The 21095-nt window shown below is 44.4% G+C and overlaps 1 protein-coding gene across 1 annotated transcript in view; it reads left to right on the top strand.

Moving 5' to 3' along the window:
• The window catches only part of LMNB2 (lamin B2), a 93552-nt gene that overhangs the window by 59363 nt on the left and 13094 nt on the right, over positions 1 to 21095 (top strand). The window contains exons 3-5 of the mRNA XM_065578399.1: positions 9575 to 9731; positions 10403 to 10528; positions 11655 to 11825. Of these exons, the coding sequence (XP_065434471.1) occupies positions 9575 to 9731; positions 10403 to 10528; positions 11655 to 11825 (454 nt within the window). The remainder of the gene's footprint in view (positions 1 to 9574; positions 9732 to 10402; positions 10529 to 11654; positions 11826 to 21095) is intronic.

Here is a 21095-nt window from a genome sequence, read left to right as displayed (position 1 = left end):
TCAATGGCTATTAGCCAGGATTGGCAGGGATGTTGTCCCTAGCCTCTGTTTGCCAGAAGCTGGGAATAGGCGACAGATCACTTGATGATTACCTGTTCTGTTCATTCCCTCTGGGGCATCTGGCATTGGCTACTGTCGTAAGACATTGGTCTGACCCTGTATGGCCGTTATGTTCTTAAAAAAAAAAGTGGTAAGAAATGTAGAGAATCCATCATCAGGATGGATGAGACAAACAGCATGGATCTGTTATGGAAACAAAATCAGTAGTTTCCTTTAGACTTGCATTGAAATGGGTCTTGGAGGCTTCTCTTTCCTTAGTGGCAGAAATATAAGAGCTTCATGTCATTTAGAATTAGTAAACTGTAGTGGCATGTTACTTGAAGTGTATGTAAAACAGATGTGTGCAAATGTCATATTGTCAGAGGGTCAGGGGCCATATTTTAAAATGTTTAGGCACCTAAAGATGCAGATAAGTCCCTAGTGGTATTTTCAGAAGTGTCTAGATTCCTAATTCCCATTGATTTAAATGAGTTAGGTGCCTAGGTGCTTTGGAAAATCCCACTAAGCACCTATCTGCATTTTAGGTGCCTTTAAAACTCTGGCCCCTGGTGTTTAGAGTGGCACCTCTGAATCTTGTAATTACAGTATCATGATCAGTATCACTACAACCAGCTATGAATAGCAACAGTGAGTTGTTGTGCTGCCAAGCCACATCCATCTGGTGATATTTTGAAGACATATTGCACATTTTATACAAATCTGTTATTGGTACTCCTAATGCATTTAACTGCATAAGGTTTGTTTATCGCTTCTTCATCATTATCCCAAGTAACAGGCAAAACAAGAGCTGCCAGAGCACAGCTCATAATTCATGACATCACATTTTAATGAAGAAAAATAAATAAACCACACAAAGCTGTGGTGCTACGTTAGTATGTAACCAAACTAATTGCATTAGACCTGCTCTATTCAATTTGTTGAAAAACAAGGCTTTGTGCTGACCAAAGCTGAAGTACAGTTGGCTCTTGTGTACATATTTATGTACTCAAGCTAGAATAGCCTGACAAAATTGCCATGGAAGTTTACCATTCAAGACACAAAAGCTGCTCTTCCACTCTTGACCAAATAATGAAATGAAATGAGTAATGAAAGTAAAAAAACTAAGAATGTTTTACCGGTCAGTCAAAAAATCAATTGTGCTGAACATGTGGGTAGTAGAATTTTGCATAAGGATGCTACTTATCATTTATATAGCACTCTCCATCTCAAAGTCTTGTGCAAATGTGAGTGTGAATCCTCCCACTACCACTGTATGATGAGGCTGAGGCCTGTGTTAGGAGTAATATCCCCATTGTATAGATGGATAAATTAAGCCAGAGATGTTTGAGACTTGTTTAAAGTGAAAGAGCTTCTATTCCTGAAGCTAGATACCTCTGTTCCAAACATGGAGAAATTTATTGGAAACAGAGGTTTTGTCTACATTCAGAAATTTTGCTTTAGGTTAGCTACATTGCTGTAGTTATGCACCGTGGTGCAGCTCCTTATATAGACATGCTGCACTGACACACGGTGGGGCTTATACAGGTGTAAGTTAATTCAAGCCCCAGTTTGTGCTGCTGCAGAGAGTTTAGATATAAGGAGTTTGCACCACTACAGTGTTGATATTAGGGCTAAGTTTCTGACTGTTGACAAATCCTCTGTTTCTAAGAAACTTCTTGTGTGGCACACAGGTGTGTACCTACAGTTATACAGAATTCCTTAATGTAGACAAGTGCAATGCAGGGCAGAGTTGCACATCTCTTTTCAGACACGGAAGCCAGTGAATTAATTTTACAAATTTCCTTAGCTGTCCACTGCTGGTTTCTCTTCCAGAACATAACCAAGTTCCCAGAAGATGAAAACAAAGTGTGTTAAGAGCTGTGGTAAAATCCACAGTGCTGTAAGTTTGCTTTAGTAATTTAGTGAACAGTTCTTTTCTTTAAGTCTCTCAAGGATTAAACTGGCATTTATAATTTTATGATTGTGCTTATATATATGAGCATGACTAGGACTGAGCATGAGAGTCAGTAGAAGTGCCACAGAGAAATTGGACATAGAGATTAATGGAATGAGACTAAAGTGGACTGACCAGTTCAAGTACCTTGGTGGCTGGATCATGGAAGATGGTGAGCATGAACGTGAGATGCAGTTGTCACAGTTTAGGGTGCAGTCCAGATCAGTCCAAGCACTGCAACCTTGGCTGCCTCACAATGCCTTGCTCTTGTAGCTCCCAACGTGGGTTGCTCACAAACAGCCGAACAGTTACATCCTGAGTGTCCTGTGTATAGCTGATGTCCTGCTCCAGCAATTCTGACCCCAGTGGCCTGTCGGCAACACATCAGCCACACTCTGACTTCCAGCAGCCTTGGTTGTTACTTGCAGGGTGACCCCAACACATTCCTAGTCTTGAGTTTTCCCCAGAATGTGTGATCTGCAGTGCCCAACCCTCTTCTGGACAGTTCAGATATTATAGGTTCATCACCCCTGTAAGGGGTCAATATCCAACAGCTTGCTATTTTAAATGGTGTTAACAAACAGCTCAGTTTAAACACAGCACTGGATTAGTTTTTATTAAAAAGTTTGTTTAACTACAAGAGATTTTGAGTATAAATATATTGCATAAAGTCAGAACTGGGTACAAGAGAAATAAAGATAATGTTTTCTAATGGCTAAAACTTAAACTAGACTTGGTTCAAAGTAAAATCCTTAGCATGTGTTCCCAGCAACATTGCTAACCAAATTTTCACATCAGGATCCTGACAAAAGGCTGGTTCCTTCCTCTTAGGTGATCAAGAGGGAGAGAGAGAAAGATAATCTGGGGTGGTTTTGCTCTTCACTTTTATATTCCAGTCAACCTTTGTAATGCATTTTTTTCTGAGGGTGACTCTTAGGTAAAGTTCCTTCTGACTGTGAGGCTAGGGATCTGGAGTCTTGTGGTGAAAGAGGTTCCATATTGTTGCTTGCTAAAATGCAGATCGATCTGTTCCTGCCCCCCTTTGTTGCCAAAGAATGGCCACTTGACCAGTGATTGCCAATCACCTTTGATGACACTGGACTAGAGGTGTTAGCTTGTCCTTTGTCTTTAAGAAACCAGTTCTCCCCTTCTTGCTGTTCTGTCATCCCTGTTTACTACTTATATGTAAATTGAGGTAAACACACATTCTTCAGGTGATGGTGCTTATATGTATTCCAGGGCGTATGTGCCAGAGCCAGGTTTTCTTAGCAGTGTCCGTTGACCTGCACGTGCATCATGTGTTCCCAGCCGAGGTTATAATAGACTGTGCGTGTCGACGCCTCTCCAATTCCCTCTTACCGCCACATTGCCTGAGTCAGAACCCTGTTTCTGTGTGGTCTTAGTCTTTTAGCTAAGAGAGTGACGTACTCTGTTTGCAGGTAACCAAATGGGGATTTTAACTTACCTGATACCTGTTGGAAGACTGTTGCAGCAAAACATAATACATCCTGCAAATTCTTAGCGTGTAGGAGACAGCTTTCTGATTCAGAATGTTGAGGGAACAGCTTGCGTATTGTCCATTTTGGATCTGTTTTTGACCAACCGGGATGAATTACTTGTGAACGTGAAGATGGTTGGGAACTTTGGAGGAAGTGATCATGATCTGATAGAAAGGAGGACATGAGAACAGCAAAAGGACGACACTGGACTGCAGAAAGGCAGAATTCAACCGGCTTAGAGAAGTAGTAGGCAAGGTCCCATGGAAAGACCAATTGAAGAAAAGGAGTCAAAAGGGGCTGGCAGTTCTTAAAAGGTGTAATACTAGAGGCTCTTCTGTGTCAAGCTATTCTGACACAGAAGAAAGATAACAGCCACAGGAGGCCAGTGTGGCTGCACAAGGAACTTTTTAGCTATCTAAAAACCAAAAGGGATACATGCAGGAAATGGAAGGAGGGGCATGTCACCATTGAAGTATACATGGGCAAGTGTGTAGGGACAAAATCAGGAAAGCCAAGGCAAAGAATGAGTTACAGCTGGCAAGGAATGTTAGAGGCAATAAGAAGTGTTTTTTCAAATATGTCAGACAAAAAAGAAAGATCAAGGACGGTGTGGGTCCGCTGCTCAATTGAGCAGGTGAGCTGGTAATGGAAGATGATAGGAAGGCAGAGCTGCTCACTGCCTACTTTTCTTGTCTTCTCACAAAAAATAACGTGACCGGATGACTAGTGAAGTTACCATAGACAATAAAGGGGAAGGGATACAGATCAGGATAAGGAAAGAACACATCAGAGATCTTCTGACCAACTTGAATGAATTCAAATCAGTGGAGCTGGATGCTATTCACCTGAGGGTACTGAAGGAATTAGCTGAAGAAATCTCAGAGCCACTGGCAATAATATTTACAAACTCATGGATGACAAGAGAGGTCCCAGAAGACTGGAGAAGGGCTAACATAGTGCCCATTTTTAAAAAGGGTGAAAAGAGACTGAACTATAGATGGTCAGCTTTACTTTGATACCTGGGATGCTACTAGAACAATGTATAAAACATTAAATTTACAAATACCTGGAGGACGAAGTGGTAATCACTAGCAGCCAGCATGGATTTCATAGAATCATAGAATATCAGTGTTGGAAGGGACCTGAGGAGGTCATCTAGTCCAACCCCTGCTCAAAGCAGGACCAATCCCCAACTAAATCATCCGAGCCAGGGCTTTGTCAAGCCTGACCTTAAAATCCTCTAGGGAAGGAGATTCCACCAAGGGGGACACCACTTGTTACCCCTCTCCATTCTGAGAATTTACCATTTATTCCTACCCTTTGTTCCCTGTCCTTTAACCAGTTCTCAATCCATGAAAGGACCTTCCCTCTTATCCCATGACAACTTAATTTACGTAAGATCCTTTGGTGAGGAACCTTGTCAAAGGCTTTCTGGAAATCTAAGTACGCTATGTCCACTGGATCGCCCTTGTCCACATGTTTGTTGACCCCTTCAAAGAACTCTAATAGATTAGTAAGACACGATTTCCCTTTACAGAAACCATGTTGACTTTTATCCAACAATGTTCTTCTATGTGTCTGACAATTTTATTCTTTATGATTGTTACAACTAATTTGCCTGGTACTGACGTTAGACTTACCGGTCTGTAATTGCCTGGGTGACCTCTAGAGCCCTTTTTAAATATTGGCGTTACATTAGCTATCTTCCAGTCATTGGGTACAGAAGCCGATTTAAAGGACAGGTTACAAACCATAGTTAATAGTTCCGCAACTTAACATTTGAGTTCTTTCAGTACTCTTGGGTGAATGCCATCTGGTCCCGGTGACTTGTTACTGTTAAGTTTATCAATTAATTCCAAAATCTCCTCTAGTGACACCTCAATCTGTGACAATTCCTCCGATTTGTCACCTACAAAAGCCGGCTCAGGTTTGGGAATCTCCCTAACATCCTCAGCCGTGAAGACTGAAGCAAAGAATCCATTTAGTTTCTCCGCAATGACTTTATCGTCTTTAAGCGCTCCTTTTGTATCTCGATTGTCCAGGGGCCCCACTGGTTGTTTAGCAGGCTTCCTGCTTCTGATGTATTTAAAAAACATTTTGTTATTACCTTTTGAGTTTTTGGCTAGCCATTCTTCAAACTCCTCTTTGGCTTTTCTTATTACATTTTTACACTTAATTAGGCAGTGTTTATGTTCCTTTCTATTTACCTCACTAGGATTTGACTTCCACTTTTTAAAAGATGCCTTTTTATCTTTCACTGCTTCTTTTACATGGTTGTTAAGCCACGGTGGCTCTTTTTTAGTTTTTACTGTGTTTTTTAATTTGGAGTATACGTTTAAGTTGGGCCTCGATTATGGCGTCTTTGAAAACGGTCCATGCAGTTTGCAGGGATTTCACTTTAGTCACTGTACCTTTTAATTTCTGTTTAACTAACCCCCTCATTTTTTCATAGTTCACCTTTCTGAAATTAAATGCCACAGTGTTGGGCTGTTGAGGTGTTCTTCCCACCACAGGGATGTTAAATGGTATTATATTATGGTCACTATTTCCAAGCTGTCCTGTTATAGTTACCTCTTGGACCAGCTCCTGCACTCCACTCAGGACTAAATAGAGAGTTGCCTCTCCCCTTGTGGGTTCCCGTACCAGCTGCTCCAAGAAGCAGTCATTTAAAGTATCGAGAAATTTTGTGTCTGCATTTTGTCCTGAGGTGACATGTTTCCAATCAATATGGGGATAATTGAAATCCCCCACTATCATTGAGTTCTTAATTTTGATAGCCTCTCTAATTTCTCTTAGCATTTCATCGTCACTATCACTGTCCTGGTCAGGTGGTCAATAATAGATCCCTAATGTTATATTCTTATTAGAGCATGAAATTACTATCCATAGAGATTCTATGGAACATGTGGATTCACTTAAGATTTTTACTTCATTTGATTCTACATTTTCTTTCACATATATTGCCACTCCATACTCCCCGCCCCCGCAGTCGCACGACCTGTTCTGTCCTTCCAATATATTTTGTACCCCGGAATGATTGTGTCCCCTTGGTTGTCCTCAGTCCACCAGGTTTCCGTGATGCCTATTATATCAATATCCTCCTTTATCACAAGGCACTCTAGTTCACCCATCTTATTATTTAGACTTTTAGCATTTATATACAAGCACTTTAAAAAATTGTCACTGTTTATTTGTCTGCCCTTTTCTGATGTGTCCGATTCTTTTTTATGTGAATGTTTCTCGTCTGATCTGGCCCCTAGATTACCCTATTCAATACTCAAAGCTGGAGGACATCCAGAAGGGCCTGCTACTGGGCTAAATGGAAACGTTTCACTTCATGAGCTCACTGCCATCACCACCAACTGAGTGCAATATCCATACCGATCATCCTTGATTACCATTTTAGGCTCAAAACGTTGGACATTCCCCTCAGTTTTGTATAGGTCCAGCTGGTAGCACTTGCCCTGCTCCGTCCGCCTACCCGGCACTGCTGCTGGGGAGTGGGGTTGGGGCATGGGGGCTTGCCCCATTCTGCCTGCCCATGGGGAGCAGGGCAAGCCCCCATGCCCCAACCCCATTTTCCTGGCAAGAGTGCGGGGGTGACATCGGGAACAGCAGGCAGAAGGGGTGGGAGAGGACACCACTTGCTTTGGCCCAGGGCCCCACAAAAGCTTAATCCGCCTCTGGTGGCAATGCAGCATTCCATTCACACATTCATAGCCTACTACGCCTCACCCAAGAGCGGCTGCGGACGCTGTAGTGTGCCACACCGTGCAACAGATACTGCACTTCCACTTTATCCTTGCACCCAACTCCATGTTGATCACAGCTCACTACTCCCCCATATTTGGAATACATATAGGGACCATCACTCAAAGAAGAAGAGGAGGTTACTTACCTGTATTCCACAACCTGCCTTTCACCCCTCTACTGCAGACTGGACAACTCAGCAGTATCAGGGTCACTGGAGAGGTGTTGATACACACAGCTTATTATAACCTTGTCTGGGAGCATGAGGGGATGCATGACACATGTGGGTCAACAGACACTGTTAAGAAAATCTTTCTGCACTTGGCGCACATCCGCACGCACATTTGGAATACAAAGAGGGACCACCCATCTTGAAGAACCTCCAGTTACAGATAAATAACCACCTCTTTCTTTGTTTAGGATAGACTTGTTTAACAACTTCTTGCTGACTTTTCAGTGCCGCCTTTCTTGATACTGAGTGTGTTTGTATCCATCACATTGTTATTGGACCACCTTGGCATCAATGGCCTGTTCAGCAGTCTATATATGGGCCTTGTACCACACTCACTCTTGTTGGCTTGTACAAACATCAGCAACGATGATTAGGTTTTTGGTCACTGAAATCACAGTGCCACATTTTGCATGGGAGAGGTCAGTAACATGTTTCTTATGCTGGAGTGCCATAGCAAACTGGAAAGGGTAGTTGTGCCACTAAAAGAGATGTATTCTCTTTCATCTTCTCCATTGGGATTCATCTCCTACTCATTCCCATTCCTCTTCCTGGGCATTATACTGGGATCCTGGGAGGGATGCCACAAGACCACTCTGTAATTAGGAAAACACATTAGTCTTGTTGGAAACATGCCCTCAGTATCCTCCTTTGTGGTGTTCAGTCCAGTATGCATATGCTTACCAGTCTTGGCTGTGCTGGGCATGGGTTATGTAGCCATATGTCTGCAAGCCACCATCCTCTGCCTCTTCCCGCCTCCTTCTTCCTGCTCCCCCCAACTGGTTAAATTGCCTTCACCTTATGGCAGGTTAGTTAGTTACCTAAGTCAGCTAGCGCAATCACCGAATCTAGAGACTAGAGGTGGAGTGAGGAAGATCAGTGTGCAGAGGTGGACGAGCAATTGATTCCAGCTCCAGTATCCTCCTCCTTTCCTGATGACACTGTTAATCCATCCATGCCACCCACCAGATAATCTCAGAATCTTCCACAACCTTGTGAAATATATAGCTGAGACCTTTTACACAGGAGGTGGTTCAAGAGAAGCCTAAAATTATTTGATATTCTGCACCACACTATGCCTGGAAATCTTGCAATGCTGATCAACAAGGAATTATTGGAGCCAGCTAAGTACTTGTGGCAGACCCTAACCTCTGATATTGTCTACGTCTAAAAGAGCTGATAGATGATATCAACTCCTTCTTAAGAGCTTTGAGGATTTCTACTCACATCAGGTGCCAGGATCTCTTGCAAGAAAAGTCTGAACAACAAGGATTTCCTAAGATGACACCAAGAGACATGGACTCTCTAAAAAGCTTGACCTTTTCAGAAGGAAAGCCTGTTCTTCTATCAGTCTACAAACTCACATTGCCAACTATCAAATATTCCTGGCTATCTGCACTGGGGAAAATGATCTGTCATCATTTGATGTGTATTGTACTGGGTACTGTTAAATGATTGCTACTTTGCCTCCAAGATGTGACTGCATTTCAGTGGTGGGTGAAACGATTTTTTGGTTTGGGAATGAGCACATTATGTAGAATGGCCCTGATCCTTAGAAGCACTGAACACCTGCAACACACATTGACTTCAGTGGGAGTTGCAGGTGCTCTCCTACTCTAAGGATCAGGTCCAAGGTTTGTAAGGCTCCTCAGGATGAAATGTGCTATCCAACTTTTAAGTTAATTGATTAATGGAATTTTTATTCAGCACTGGACATTGTGCTGTATGTATATTTAATGCTGACTTTATCACGGTCTGTTGGGGAGACAGTTTAATGTAACTTTTCCCCCCACAAGTGGCTAAAGTTGCTAAAGTTTCTCTTAAGTAATCAACAGATTTGCAACAGCTCAATGGAAAAAAAGTTTTTTTAGAGTGGTTTATTTTTAATAACTTAAAATAGATAGGTTTCAGAGTAGCAGCCGTGTTAGTCTGTATCCGCAAAAATAGATAGTAGTCTGGGGCCACCTAGTGGTAAATAATGAGTAATAACTGCTAGAGGTCAGTTTGGGATATGGAACCTCAATGTAACAAAACCTTTTGAAAGAAATAAAACTAGCAGCCAGCTTGTGGAAATAAAGACTCATATATCTATTATTTTTTTAGCTACAAAAAGAAAGATGCAGATTTATCCGTGGCTCAGAGTCGCATTAAGGATCTTGAAGCCCTGTTCCATAGAAGTGAAGCAGAACTCAGTACTGCTCTTAATGAGAAGCGCAGTTTGGAAGCAGAGGTTGCTGACCTGCGGGCCCAGCTTGCTAAGGTATGTAAAGGAACATTTTAGAGTTTACCTACATACAAAGAAAGACTCTATCCTGTTGAATTTGTTACTTTAGTTTACTGTTGTAATGTGTTGCACAATCATGCTAATATATCTACTTAGAGATTGATACATGAAGTATAGAGATTAAATTTGCATGTGTGTGGCTCTTGCTCCATAGAACAACTCTGGTATGCAGATGCCTGTCTTTCTCAACTGGTTTATGAAACCCACAAATGTTTGTTCATGAGCAAGGGCAGCCTAACATTGTCTTGAGTAAAGCCTGGCATTTCAGCACTGCTTCAGCACCATCCTTTTACATCATCAAGTACATGCAGAAATAATACCCACGCTGTCCCAATGAAAAATATTTAAAGAATAGTCTACTCCATGTATAAAGTGTGGGGAGCTAACAATTCCCAGTTATGTTATCAGACAGTACTGAGATAAACATGAACTGTAGTAGGTGATACCAGCATATGAAAGTTGTTTTAAATGTAGTCACTGGTATTCTTTTGGGAAACTCGTTAACTTGGGAACGGATGAATAGTTGGGAACACTTGGGAACAGGCAGTTAAATTAAGGGCACTATGTAGAATTTCATAAATGGAGAACAAGGATGCCAGTTGAACTTAAATGCAGTTTTAAAATTTGGATTCTGAATTTCTCACTAGGCAGAAGATGGTCATGCTGTGGCTAAGAAGCAATTGGAAAAGGAGACATTGATGCGAGTGGACTTGGAGAATCGCTGCCAGAGCTTACAAGAGGACCTGGATTTCCGGAAGAACATATTTGAGGAGGTATGATCAATCCAACAGCTTAATCATAACACAGAGCTTATGTAGCCTTTGCTCAAAGTGCTCTACAAACAATGACTAATCTTGTGAGTTAGGGAAATGATCATCATTGTCCCCATTTTATAAATAGAGAAACTGAGGCACAAAGCTATTAAATGACTTGCATAAAGTCACACGTTAAATCAGTGGCAGAGCTGGGGTAAGCACCCAGAACTACCTGGCTCTGCACTTCTAGTTATCTTGGCATATAAAATGGAATTCTCTCTATATCAGATTAAGGCACATCACAGTGAGTGGAAAGACATTTTTTTGTCGTTTGAGAGTCTCTCTTCTGTTTGCAGATGTAGGGTATTCCTGTAAGACAATTTGTAAAGTCGTTCTGAATTCCTGTTAGCCTTCTATGTATGTTGCTCATGCATGCAAACATGTTGAAAGGTTAATTTAGGGCATCAAGAGCTCACAGTTCTCTGGAAAGAGAGAGAATGTCTGAGTGAAAACAATAAAATTCAAGAGCATCACATTTTAGGTCCTGTTATACTTCAGGGAAAGAAGATGCATGTAGGTTTTTTGCTGTTAATTCAAAGTCTTAAATAAATAGGGCTCATCCAGATTGATCTCTTAAGTGCACACCCATATGAATTCATTATTTTCACCTCGTGTCACTGGTTCACAGTGTACCCATTTTTACCAGAGTAATATATGAATCTCTACAGAGAGTGTCATCTACCAGTGGGTTTAATGTGTGTGTGTTGAGGGGAGAGGGTTTTGTGCTGCACTCGATCTGCTGTTAAAATTGATATTTGATCCTGCTCTCTCTTATTAGGTTAATGCAGCACAAAATAACCCCTTATTTTAGAATCTCTTTGCGTTTTTTAAGTGAAGACAATTAATGTTTGAACATGTTTATAAATTAGCTCCTGTAGAAAGGGACCAGATAATTTTGTATCTGTTAAAACATTTAGCTCACCTTAACAGATCTAAAGTTCGTGTTTTTAACTGTGTTGGACTTTGTGATATGCTTTCAATGCCTTGGCAGCTAAATAACAGAAATAATTAATTGTGGTGTAAAAGAAATTGATCATGTTGTTTACCCTAACTTGGGCCTTTGCCTGCATTTTTGTTTATGTAGGAAGTAAGAGAGACAAGGAAACGGCATGAGCACCGTTTAGTTGAGATAGACAGCAGTCACCAGCAGGAGTATGAATCCAAAATGGCCCAGGCCCTGCAGGATCTGCGCAATCAACATGATGAACAGGTCAAACTGTACAAAATGGAGCTGGAACAGACCTATCAGGCCAAGGTAGATATTACTGGTATCTTAGTGTTCTACTGGCTGCCTCACAATCAAAGGGAAAACTCTATCCCTACCTCAGGGAGCTTTCATGCTACTATGGAAGCACTCGGAGTGGCTCTATAGTTAAGGTAACACCAGGATTTTCTTTGTAACGGGACCTGTGCAATTTTCTAGTTCCATCTTGAATATTTTTTGAAAAATGTATCTAAGTACACTTGTTACTCTGGGTTTCTCTAAGAGGAGGCAAGGTCACAATAATGTGCCTTGCCCTTGAAGTGGAAGATGGGGAGGTTTATGATGGTTCTTAGTTCCTGGGGGAATTAATTCTGCATTCTTGGTCTGGCCTTCGAGAAAGCTCTGTCTCCTGCACAGACAAGCTTTATTCTTCTTGTAGGGAGTCTCACTATGCGAGGACCACAGTCTTCATCCCAGAGCTTTGGATAGTCTTTCAGATACCCTGGGCCCAGGCTGTTGAGCACCTTGAAGATAAGGCTTGAGACCTTGAACTTGATTCAGTGTTCTGTGGGAAGTCAGTGTAGGGAGTGGATGACAGATTTGATGTTCTTGCAGAAGCCGGTGTTGCTGAGGTGTCACAGAGTTCTGTACTAGCTGGAGTTTACCTAAAGGCTGATGGCATCAGACCCAGGTGCTCATATAGAACACCTACCAAATAAATGTATTAAAAATGCTCTTATCTATTAGAAACCCCGCCCCTGAGTAAGATAGTATAGTTAACAGTACTATTATTATAAACCAATGAACACATCTGTTGTAAATGGTGAAAGTGAATTAACATGAGATTCAAAACCACAGACAGTGGGAAATATAAATTAATCCCATGAGAACAATGGTATCAAACAGAGGGCCAGGTTAAGGTTGTCTGGATGGCAGATGAAGTTCAATATTGATAAAATAAAGTAATGCACATTGAAGGGAAAAAGGTAAACTACTCCTACACCTTACAGGATTCTAATTAACTGTATCAACTTCCACACCCAAAGAAGAGCTCTGTGTAAGCTTGAAAACTTGTTGCTCTCGCCAACTGAAGTTGATCTAATAAAAGATATTCTTCTTCGAGAGATGTCCCTGTGGGTGCTCCACTCTAGGTATTGGTGCGTCCCTGCGCCTTCACTCGGAGACTTTTCATAGCAGTATTCGTACTGGCCACACATGCGCAGAGGCTGCCCCCCGCAGTGAGTCTAGGATAATAGTGCGCATGTGTGGCCAGTCTCCTCAGTTCCTTCTCTACCGTCCCCGGCCTGAGACGGAGCTCAGCAGACTCGTTAGGAAATCCCTCACTTTGTTACTATTACCTGTTCTAGTAGTTAGTTTGTTGTCAGTTCTTGTTAGTGTAGCTCATTAGTTCTTTTATCTGTTAAAAAAAAAAAATTTCTCTCAGCCGCAGCCGCTTCTACCATGCCTGGCTCCACAGGCTTTAAGCACTGCGCTACGTGTAAGGACGCTATTCCGCTCTCTGATGGCCACTCTCATTGTATAAAATGCCTGGGGGAAACACACATTCCCCAAAAATGTGCCCACTGTACCAAACTCAGTTCCAGGGCACGAAAGGACAGGGAGCTTAAACTGAAACTGCTCCTCCTGCAGAAGTCTATCGGGTCAGTTTCAGACCCAGGAGCCGACTCCAGCTCTACTGCCCGCCACAGCCCCCCTGCTTCAAAAAAACTGAAGAAAGCTACAAAAAAGGGGCAGCCCTCTCCAGCAAAGAAGTTGGTGAGGCACAAAAGTGCCTCAGGCAGGTCAACAGTTTCCCTGCCTGTGTTTCCTCGCCTCAGCACTTTTGAAGAGCCGGGCTCCTCAGGCACCGCACGAAAGCCGCCCAGGCTGCGGCGGTGGCGCGAAGCTCCGGTGCCGAGGCTTCAGGCTTTCAGTTGCCTGCCTCGTTTATGGCACCGTTCGGCACCGAGACGAACACGGTGCCGACATTTCCAGCCTTGCCTGACCCTGTGCAGGCTGATGTTGTCCCCCCGGCACCTACCACGGCACCGGCAATCGCGGCACAGGCTGACAGGGAGATCAAAGGCAAAACCCCTGCTCAGAGGAATGTTCCCTCAGGGCAATTTCCTCCTCCGCAGCTTTCACCTCATGCAGGAGCCTCACCTTTTCAATTCACTCAGACAGCAGATCTATTGGTCTCACCTATTCAGCAGTCTCCCCTGATAAATGCCTGTTTTTCTCCAATGCTGGATTCAGGATCAGAACAACCTTCCTCCAGTGAGGAGGAAACTGATCCACAGGCAGTTTTTTCTCCTTCTCAAGACTCCCAGACCCAGATCAACAGGGGTTACAAAAAAACTACCTCAGCCTGTCCTCAGTATCCTGCCCCATGGGGAGTGAACCCTTGGATGGCAACACCTATGCCCTACCCACCACCTTGGCAATGTTGGGCACCATGGGCATCGTACCCCCGAGAACACATGCGCTACGGCACTTCGACCAGCTGCAACACCGGTTTAGCACTGCCTCGTGACGGACCTGCCAGTGACATAAGATACCAGGCAGCACCGTCACACTCCCAGGAGCAACTGAGTCCTGCTCCTATTCCAGCAGAGTCCGACGTAATGCTTGAGGAAGCCTTACTTCCCCTTCCTCCAACCCCGTCGGATGACTATGCCAAATTCCAAGACCTCTTTAAAAGAGCTGCAGGTGACTTGAAAATTAACTTAGAGGAAGTCACTGAACAACGGCATGAACTAACAGACATTTTGCAGCCCTCTTCTTCCTCTAGAGTGGCATTACCAATCAACATAGCCCTTTTAGAACCCGCTAAATCCATCTGGCAGAATCCAGCCACTAGCCTACCTACCTGTAAACAAGCGGACAGGAAGTACTTAATTCCTTCAAAGGGCTCTGAATTCCTTTTTACCCATCCAGCACCAAACTCATTGGTAGTGGACGCAGCAAACCAGAGGGCCAAACAACAGTACGCCCGCTCCACTGCAGCCAACAAGGACAGTAAACGCCTGGACCTCTTCGGCCGTAAAGTATATGCATCCTCGACGCTACAATTTCGCATAGCTAATTATACCGCAGTCCTTGCAAAATATGACCACAAAAACTATAATAAATTCATGGATTTTATTGATCACATCCCAGAACAGAAGAAACAACAATTCACAGCTCTGGTTTCCGAGGGACAAACCATATCACGCACCGCTCTCCAAGCGGCCCTCGATGTAGCTAACACTGCAGCAAGGTCGACCGCCACAGCAGTGGTCATGCGACGAGGTTCATGGCTCTCTTCCTCCTTCTTCCCTCGAGAGGTCCAGAGCACCATTGAAGATCTTCCCTTCGATGGGGAAAAACTTTTTGCCTCCACCACAAACGACATGCTGCATTCGATGAAGGACGCAAGAGCAACCCTCCGGTCCCTAGGCCTCCAGCCACCTGCGACCAGAAGACGACAATATAGATATCAACCTTATCACCGACCACGCTACCCCACACTTTCACAACACTCCTATAGACCACAGGAACAACAACAGCAACAACGACGCCAAAGACCAAGATTCCAGCGTCGTCGTCCTAATTCTACAGGGGCGCTGCAACCCCCTCCAACTAATAGGCAGATTTGAAGCATTGGTCGAGGGTTTAGAAAACAGCATTCCCACTTCAGCCGGCACACCTATCTTTGGACACCGCCTACGACCATTCTCTCATCAATGGCAGAAAATTACATCCGACAAATGGGTCATAGAGGTAGTTACAATTGGATACGCCATCCCCTTCCTCTCGCTCCCTCCCACCCACCCACCCTCCCCGTCCCTCTTCAGGGACCCATCTCACAAGCAACTACTCTTCCAAGAAGTGCAGCATCTCCTTCAACTGGGAGCAGTAGAAACTGTGCCAGAACGACACAGAGGGAAGGGTTTTTACTCCCATTATTTCTTAACAGAGAAGAAAAATGGGGGATGGCGACCAATCCTCGACCTCAGGCGGCTCAACAAATTTGTCAAAAAGCAAAAGTTCAAGATGGTCACTCTCACCACTATAATCCCAGCGCTGGAGCAGGGCGACTGGTTTTCAGCCCTTGACCTACAGGATGCCTTTTTTCATGTGACTATACACCCATCCCACAGACGATTCCTACGCTTTACTCTCGGCTCCACACATTTCCAATACAGGGTTCTCCCTTTCGGACTGTCCACGCCCCCCCGTGTTTTTTCCAAGATCCTAGCCGTAGTTACAGCCTACCTCAGAAAACAAGGGGTCGTAATATTTCCTTACCTAGACAATTGCCTCCTCAAAGCTTCAACGTTCGATGAAGCTCTCCGATCCATACGGCTTACCATCGATTGTTTCCTATCTTTAGGCCTGCAAGTAAACAAAAACAAATCCACATTATACCCCACCCAACATCTGGAGTTCATAGGGGCATACCTCGACTCCCGGACGGGGTTGGCATCTCTCCCACCAGCTCGCTTCAATTCTATAAGACAACTAGCCACAAGGATTCGCAACAGTCCCCAGGTGACTGTCTGGGACTGCCTACAAATACTAGGTCACATGGCCTCGTGCACCTCCGTCGTTCAAAATGCACGTCTATATATGAGGTGCTTCCAAGCGTGGTTGGCCACGGTGTACAGACCGAATGTGCACCCTCTAAACAAGACTCTCTCCATACCTGCCCGAGTCAAATATTCTCTACAGTGGTGGACAATTCACTCCAACCTCTGCTCTGGAGTCCCCTTTCTTCAGCAGGCTCCATCCCTCATACTGACGACCGATGCATCTCTGACAGGATGGGGTGCACACATGTCTCACCACACAGCCCAGGGGCTTTGGTCTTCAACCGAGACCTCTCTCCATATAAATGTCCTAGAACTTCGAGCCATTCGCAATGCGTGCCGTCAGTTCCTACCACTGATCAAGAACCAACACGTACGCATAATGACAGACAATATTGCATGCATGTTCTACGTGAACAGGCAGGGGGGAGCTCGATCCCAGTCCCTGTGCACAGAGGCTATGAAACTCTGGAACTGGTGCATTGCGAACAACATCCGGGTATCAGGGGCCTACTTTCCTGGAGTGATGAATACCACAGCGGACGAACTAAGCAGACGTTTCCTGTGGGATCACGAATGGGAATTAAACGAGCACATCATTCGCGACATATTCCGCATTTGGGGCTACCCAGTAATAGACCTCTTTGCAACTGCAAAAAACAAGAAATGTCCCAATTTTTGCTCCAGAGCAGGGCTAGGCAAACATTCCCTGGGAGACGCATTCATGATCCCATGGCACCAAAACTTACTGTATGCGTTTCCCCCGATACCGGTTCTGAACAGGGTCCTGATAAAAATACGAACAGATGGAGCCAAAGTGATCCTAATTGCCCCATCATGGCCCAGACAGCCCTGGTTTCCGTTTCTCACCAAAATGTCCATTCGACCACCAATCCCCTTGCCTCTCATTCCGAACCTCCTATCACAACAACACGGCCGTTTTCTCCACCCCAACTTATCCATGCTCCACCTCAAAGCATGGTTCCTACATGGTTCTCCCAAAATGAACTAGATTGTTCTGAACAAGTTCAAAGAGTGCTCCTGCATAGCAGAACACAATCTACTCGCACCACCTATCTATGTAAGTGGAAACGATTCACACACTGGTGTTCAACTAAACAACTTAGTCCCACGTCAGCACCTCTTCCGCTCATACTTGACTACCTATTGGACCTTAAGCAATCCGGCCTTTCTTCCAGTTCCATCAGGATCCATTTAGCTGCTATTACAACTTTTCATGACAAATTTGAGGGTACTTCCGTATTTGCTCATCCTATCACCAAGCGCTTCCTCAAGGGACTCCAAACCCTATACCCAGACATAAAACCACCCACCACCCCGTGGGACCTTCATCTAGTTCTCTCTTGCCTAACCCAACAACCATTTGAACCCCTAGCCACGTGTTCCCTTTTACACCTTTTGATGAAAACAGCATTTTTAGTGGCAATTACCTCCGCCAGGCGGGCAGGAGAAATAGCAGCTCTTATGGCAGACCCACCATATACGATATTTTTCAAAGACAAGGTTACCCTCAGGTTACACCCCAATTTTCTTCCTAAAGTACACTCCTCGTTCCACATTAATGAGCCGATTCACTTACCAACCTTTTTCCCGAAGCCACATGCGAACTCGTTCGAAGCCTCAATGCATACACTAGATGTACGCAGGGCCTTGTCCTTCTATTTGGATAGAACCAAACCTTTTAGAAATTCTTCCAGACTTTTTGTTTCCATCGCGGAGCGTTCCAGAGGTACACCTATTTCTACCCAGAGACTTTCGAACTGGATTTCTCAGTGCATCCGGTTGTGCTATCAGATGAAGAAAGTTACACCTCCAGACGGCATCAGAACACACTCCACTAGATCTATGGCTGCCTCTGTAGCATTCTTACGCAAAGTTCCCCTGGCTGATATCTGTAAAGCAGCTACCTGGTCCTCTGAGCACACTTTTGTTAAACACTATGCCCTTACTCAAGGCCCTCTATCTGATATACGTTTGGGCAGGGCTGTACTATCAACGGCGTTCCTATCAGATCCGAAGTCCCTACCTCCTTAAGATACACGGCTTTTAAGTCAGCTAGAGTGGAGCACCCACAGGGACATCTCTCGAAGAAGAAGAGGAGGTTACTCACCCTGTGCAGTAACTGACGTTCTTCGAGATGAGTATCCCTGTGGGTGCTCCACTACCCACCCTCCTCCCATATACTTCGGAGTTGGGGTAGCCTCCGTTGTAGAGAAGGAACTGAGGAGATTGGCCATGCATGCACACTATTATCCTAGACTCACTGCTGGGGGCAGCCTCTGCGCATGTGTGGCCAGTACGAGTACTGCTACGAAAAGTCTCCGAGTGAAGGCGCAGGGACGCACCAACACCTAGAGTGGAGCACCCACAGGGACACTCATCTCGAAGAATGTCAGTTACTGCACAGGGTGAGTAACCTCCTCTTACCTCACCCACTTTTTCTCTCTAATATCCTGGGACCAACATGATTACAGTAACACTGCATGTATTAACTCAGCAATGCAACCTGGGCATCACTGTAGACAGCTCTATGAAGACTTGCTTGATGATCAGCTGCAGTCAAAAAAGCTAACAAAATGTTTGGATGTATAAGAAAAGGGATAAAGAATATATTATAATAGCATTATAAAAATCTGTACTGTCACCCCATCACAAAAAGGATAGTATGGAATTAAAGGGGGTTCAGACAAGGACATTGAAAATGATTAGAGAGGTGGAAAAACTTTCACATGAAGAGGGAATGAAAAAACATATTGTTTGCCTGGGGTGGAGGGAGGCTTGATAAAAGTATATAAAATAACTGGTCTGAGGTGGTGTATCAGGAGTTTCTGTTCTCCCTCTGTCATAACACAAGAACAAGGAGAGTTTCAATGAAATTAGAAGGGAAGATAAATTCATAATAGACTAAAAAAATACTTTTTCACACGGCACTTCTTAGACTGTGAAACTCACTGCCTCAGGAAGTCATTGAGACAAAGAATTTAGCAAGATTCAGAAAGGGATTGGACATTTGTAAAGATAACAAATATCCAGTGTTACAGTTAATGCTGACAAAAATTTTGGAAGGGTTAATAAATCTCGTGTCAGGGCTACAACCAACCTCTGAACTGCTAGAGATCACCATGAGACCTAATGAGGGGAGCGGATTATCTGCCAGCTGCAGGGCTTTTACTCCTTCCTTTGAAGCATCTGGCACTGGTGGACCTCCACTGGACTAGATGGACCTCAGTTCAGATATCAGTATTGTAGGATTTCCTGGTGCCTGTGGCAGGGCCCACTCACTCCTACCTCTGCTCAAGTCCACAAACCATTCAGAGACCTTTATGCTAGTAACACACCCAGTGCAGTTTATTTACAATGTCGGTTCCCACCACCCTTGTACAATATATAGCCGTACTCCTACCATCTTAGGGAGCCCGCAGCTCCTGAGGCAAGCGGGGAAGAGCAGAGCCTTGGCATAATGGCTTAATTAGCCTTCCAACTCTCCTCCCCTCACCAGTTAGGCACAGCTCTTCTTAACCAGGTCTGTTCTGCAGTGTTTAATTGGAGCTGCAGTGACCAGAGTGCTGGCTCAGCTGTTGTTGCCCAGCATTCTGTCACAGTGCCATTTTTATGGCAGTTTGGGAGTTATTCAGCCTGTCAGTACCGATTTTCCTTGCTGTTCAGGACTCTAACCCAGCTCCGGTGTCTAAAGTATCAATGTCGACTGTTCCTCAGATGCCCCATACGGTACCTTCAGGCCCACTCTTTAATGTGTATCTCAGATCAGTAGCAAGTAGGGGGAAACCAGCCATGATCTTGCAGTACCTCCAACTCCAGGCTCTGAACCTGTCTCCCCGGTACTGATGGTGACAGCTCTCTCCTGGTGGGAGGATGAGGACTTGTCATTGGATTCTGAGGTTCTTACATGTCACTGCCCGAATACATACAGCAGTTCCCATGGAGTGCCTATTCACCATGGTACCAGGCGTAGTCACAGCATGGCCTATCTCACAAGGACCAATGGCCCAGACATAATTGGGGTCCAGGGGCCATATCAGTGGCCTTTCAGGAATCTTTGGGGTTTCCCTCCTCAATCTAGAGCATGCCTCACAACTTGCCTTTGCGAGTGTCTGTACCAGAATCACATCAAACCACCCTTGGTAGAGACTTGTATATGCAGAGGTTTGCTCTCAGGAGTTGACCTTGGAGGAATCAGAAGAGGGTTCACGTCACCAGTCCTTGACCACCTCCTCGTCATCCACCAATAAGGCAGTGATAAGCAGAGTCTGTTTCTCCCACACCTGATGATTACAGAGCCCATCGGGAGATGTTGAAGAGGATGGCTGCAACTCTGAATATCCAGCCGGAGGAGGTCCAGGGAAAGTCACATGTGCTTGTGGACATTTTAGCCTTGGTGGGACCCTGTAAGGTAGCACTCCCTATTAAGGAGGCTATCCTTGAGCCTGAAAGTGTTCTGTGGCAGACCCCACCTTCCCTGCCCACTACTGCAAAAAGAGCAGAGTAGTTACTACGTCCCCTCACAGGGCTTGAAAAATTTCTATAATCATCCCTCTCTGCGCTCCCTGGTAGTCTCTGTAGCCAATGAAAAAGAGGAGACAGGGTCACCAGGTGTTATTACTGAAAAGCAAAGAAGTAAAGAAATTGGACTAATTTGGGAGGAAGCTTTATTCCACAGGAGGTTCATAGTTTTGAATTGCAAACCAGGAGGCTCTGCTGGGTCATTACA

Source organism: Chrysemys picta, chromosome 25 (genome assembly GCF_011386835.1).
Source record: "Chrysemys picta bellii isolate R12L10 chromosome 25, ASM1138683v2, whole genome shotgun sequence".
Lineage (NCBI taxonomy): Eukaryota > Metazoa > Chordata > Testudines > Emydidae > Chrysemys > Chrysemys picta.
This window is presented reverse-complemented; position numbering and strand designations above follow the sequence as displayed.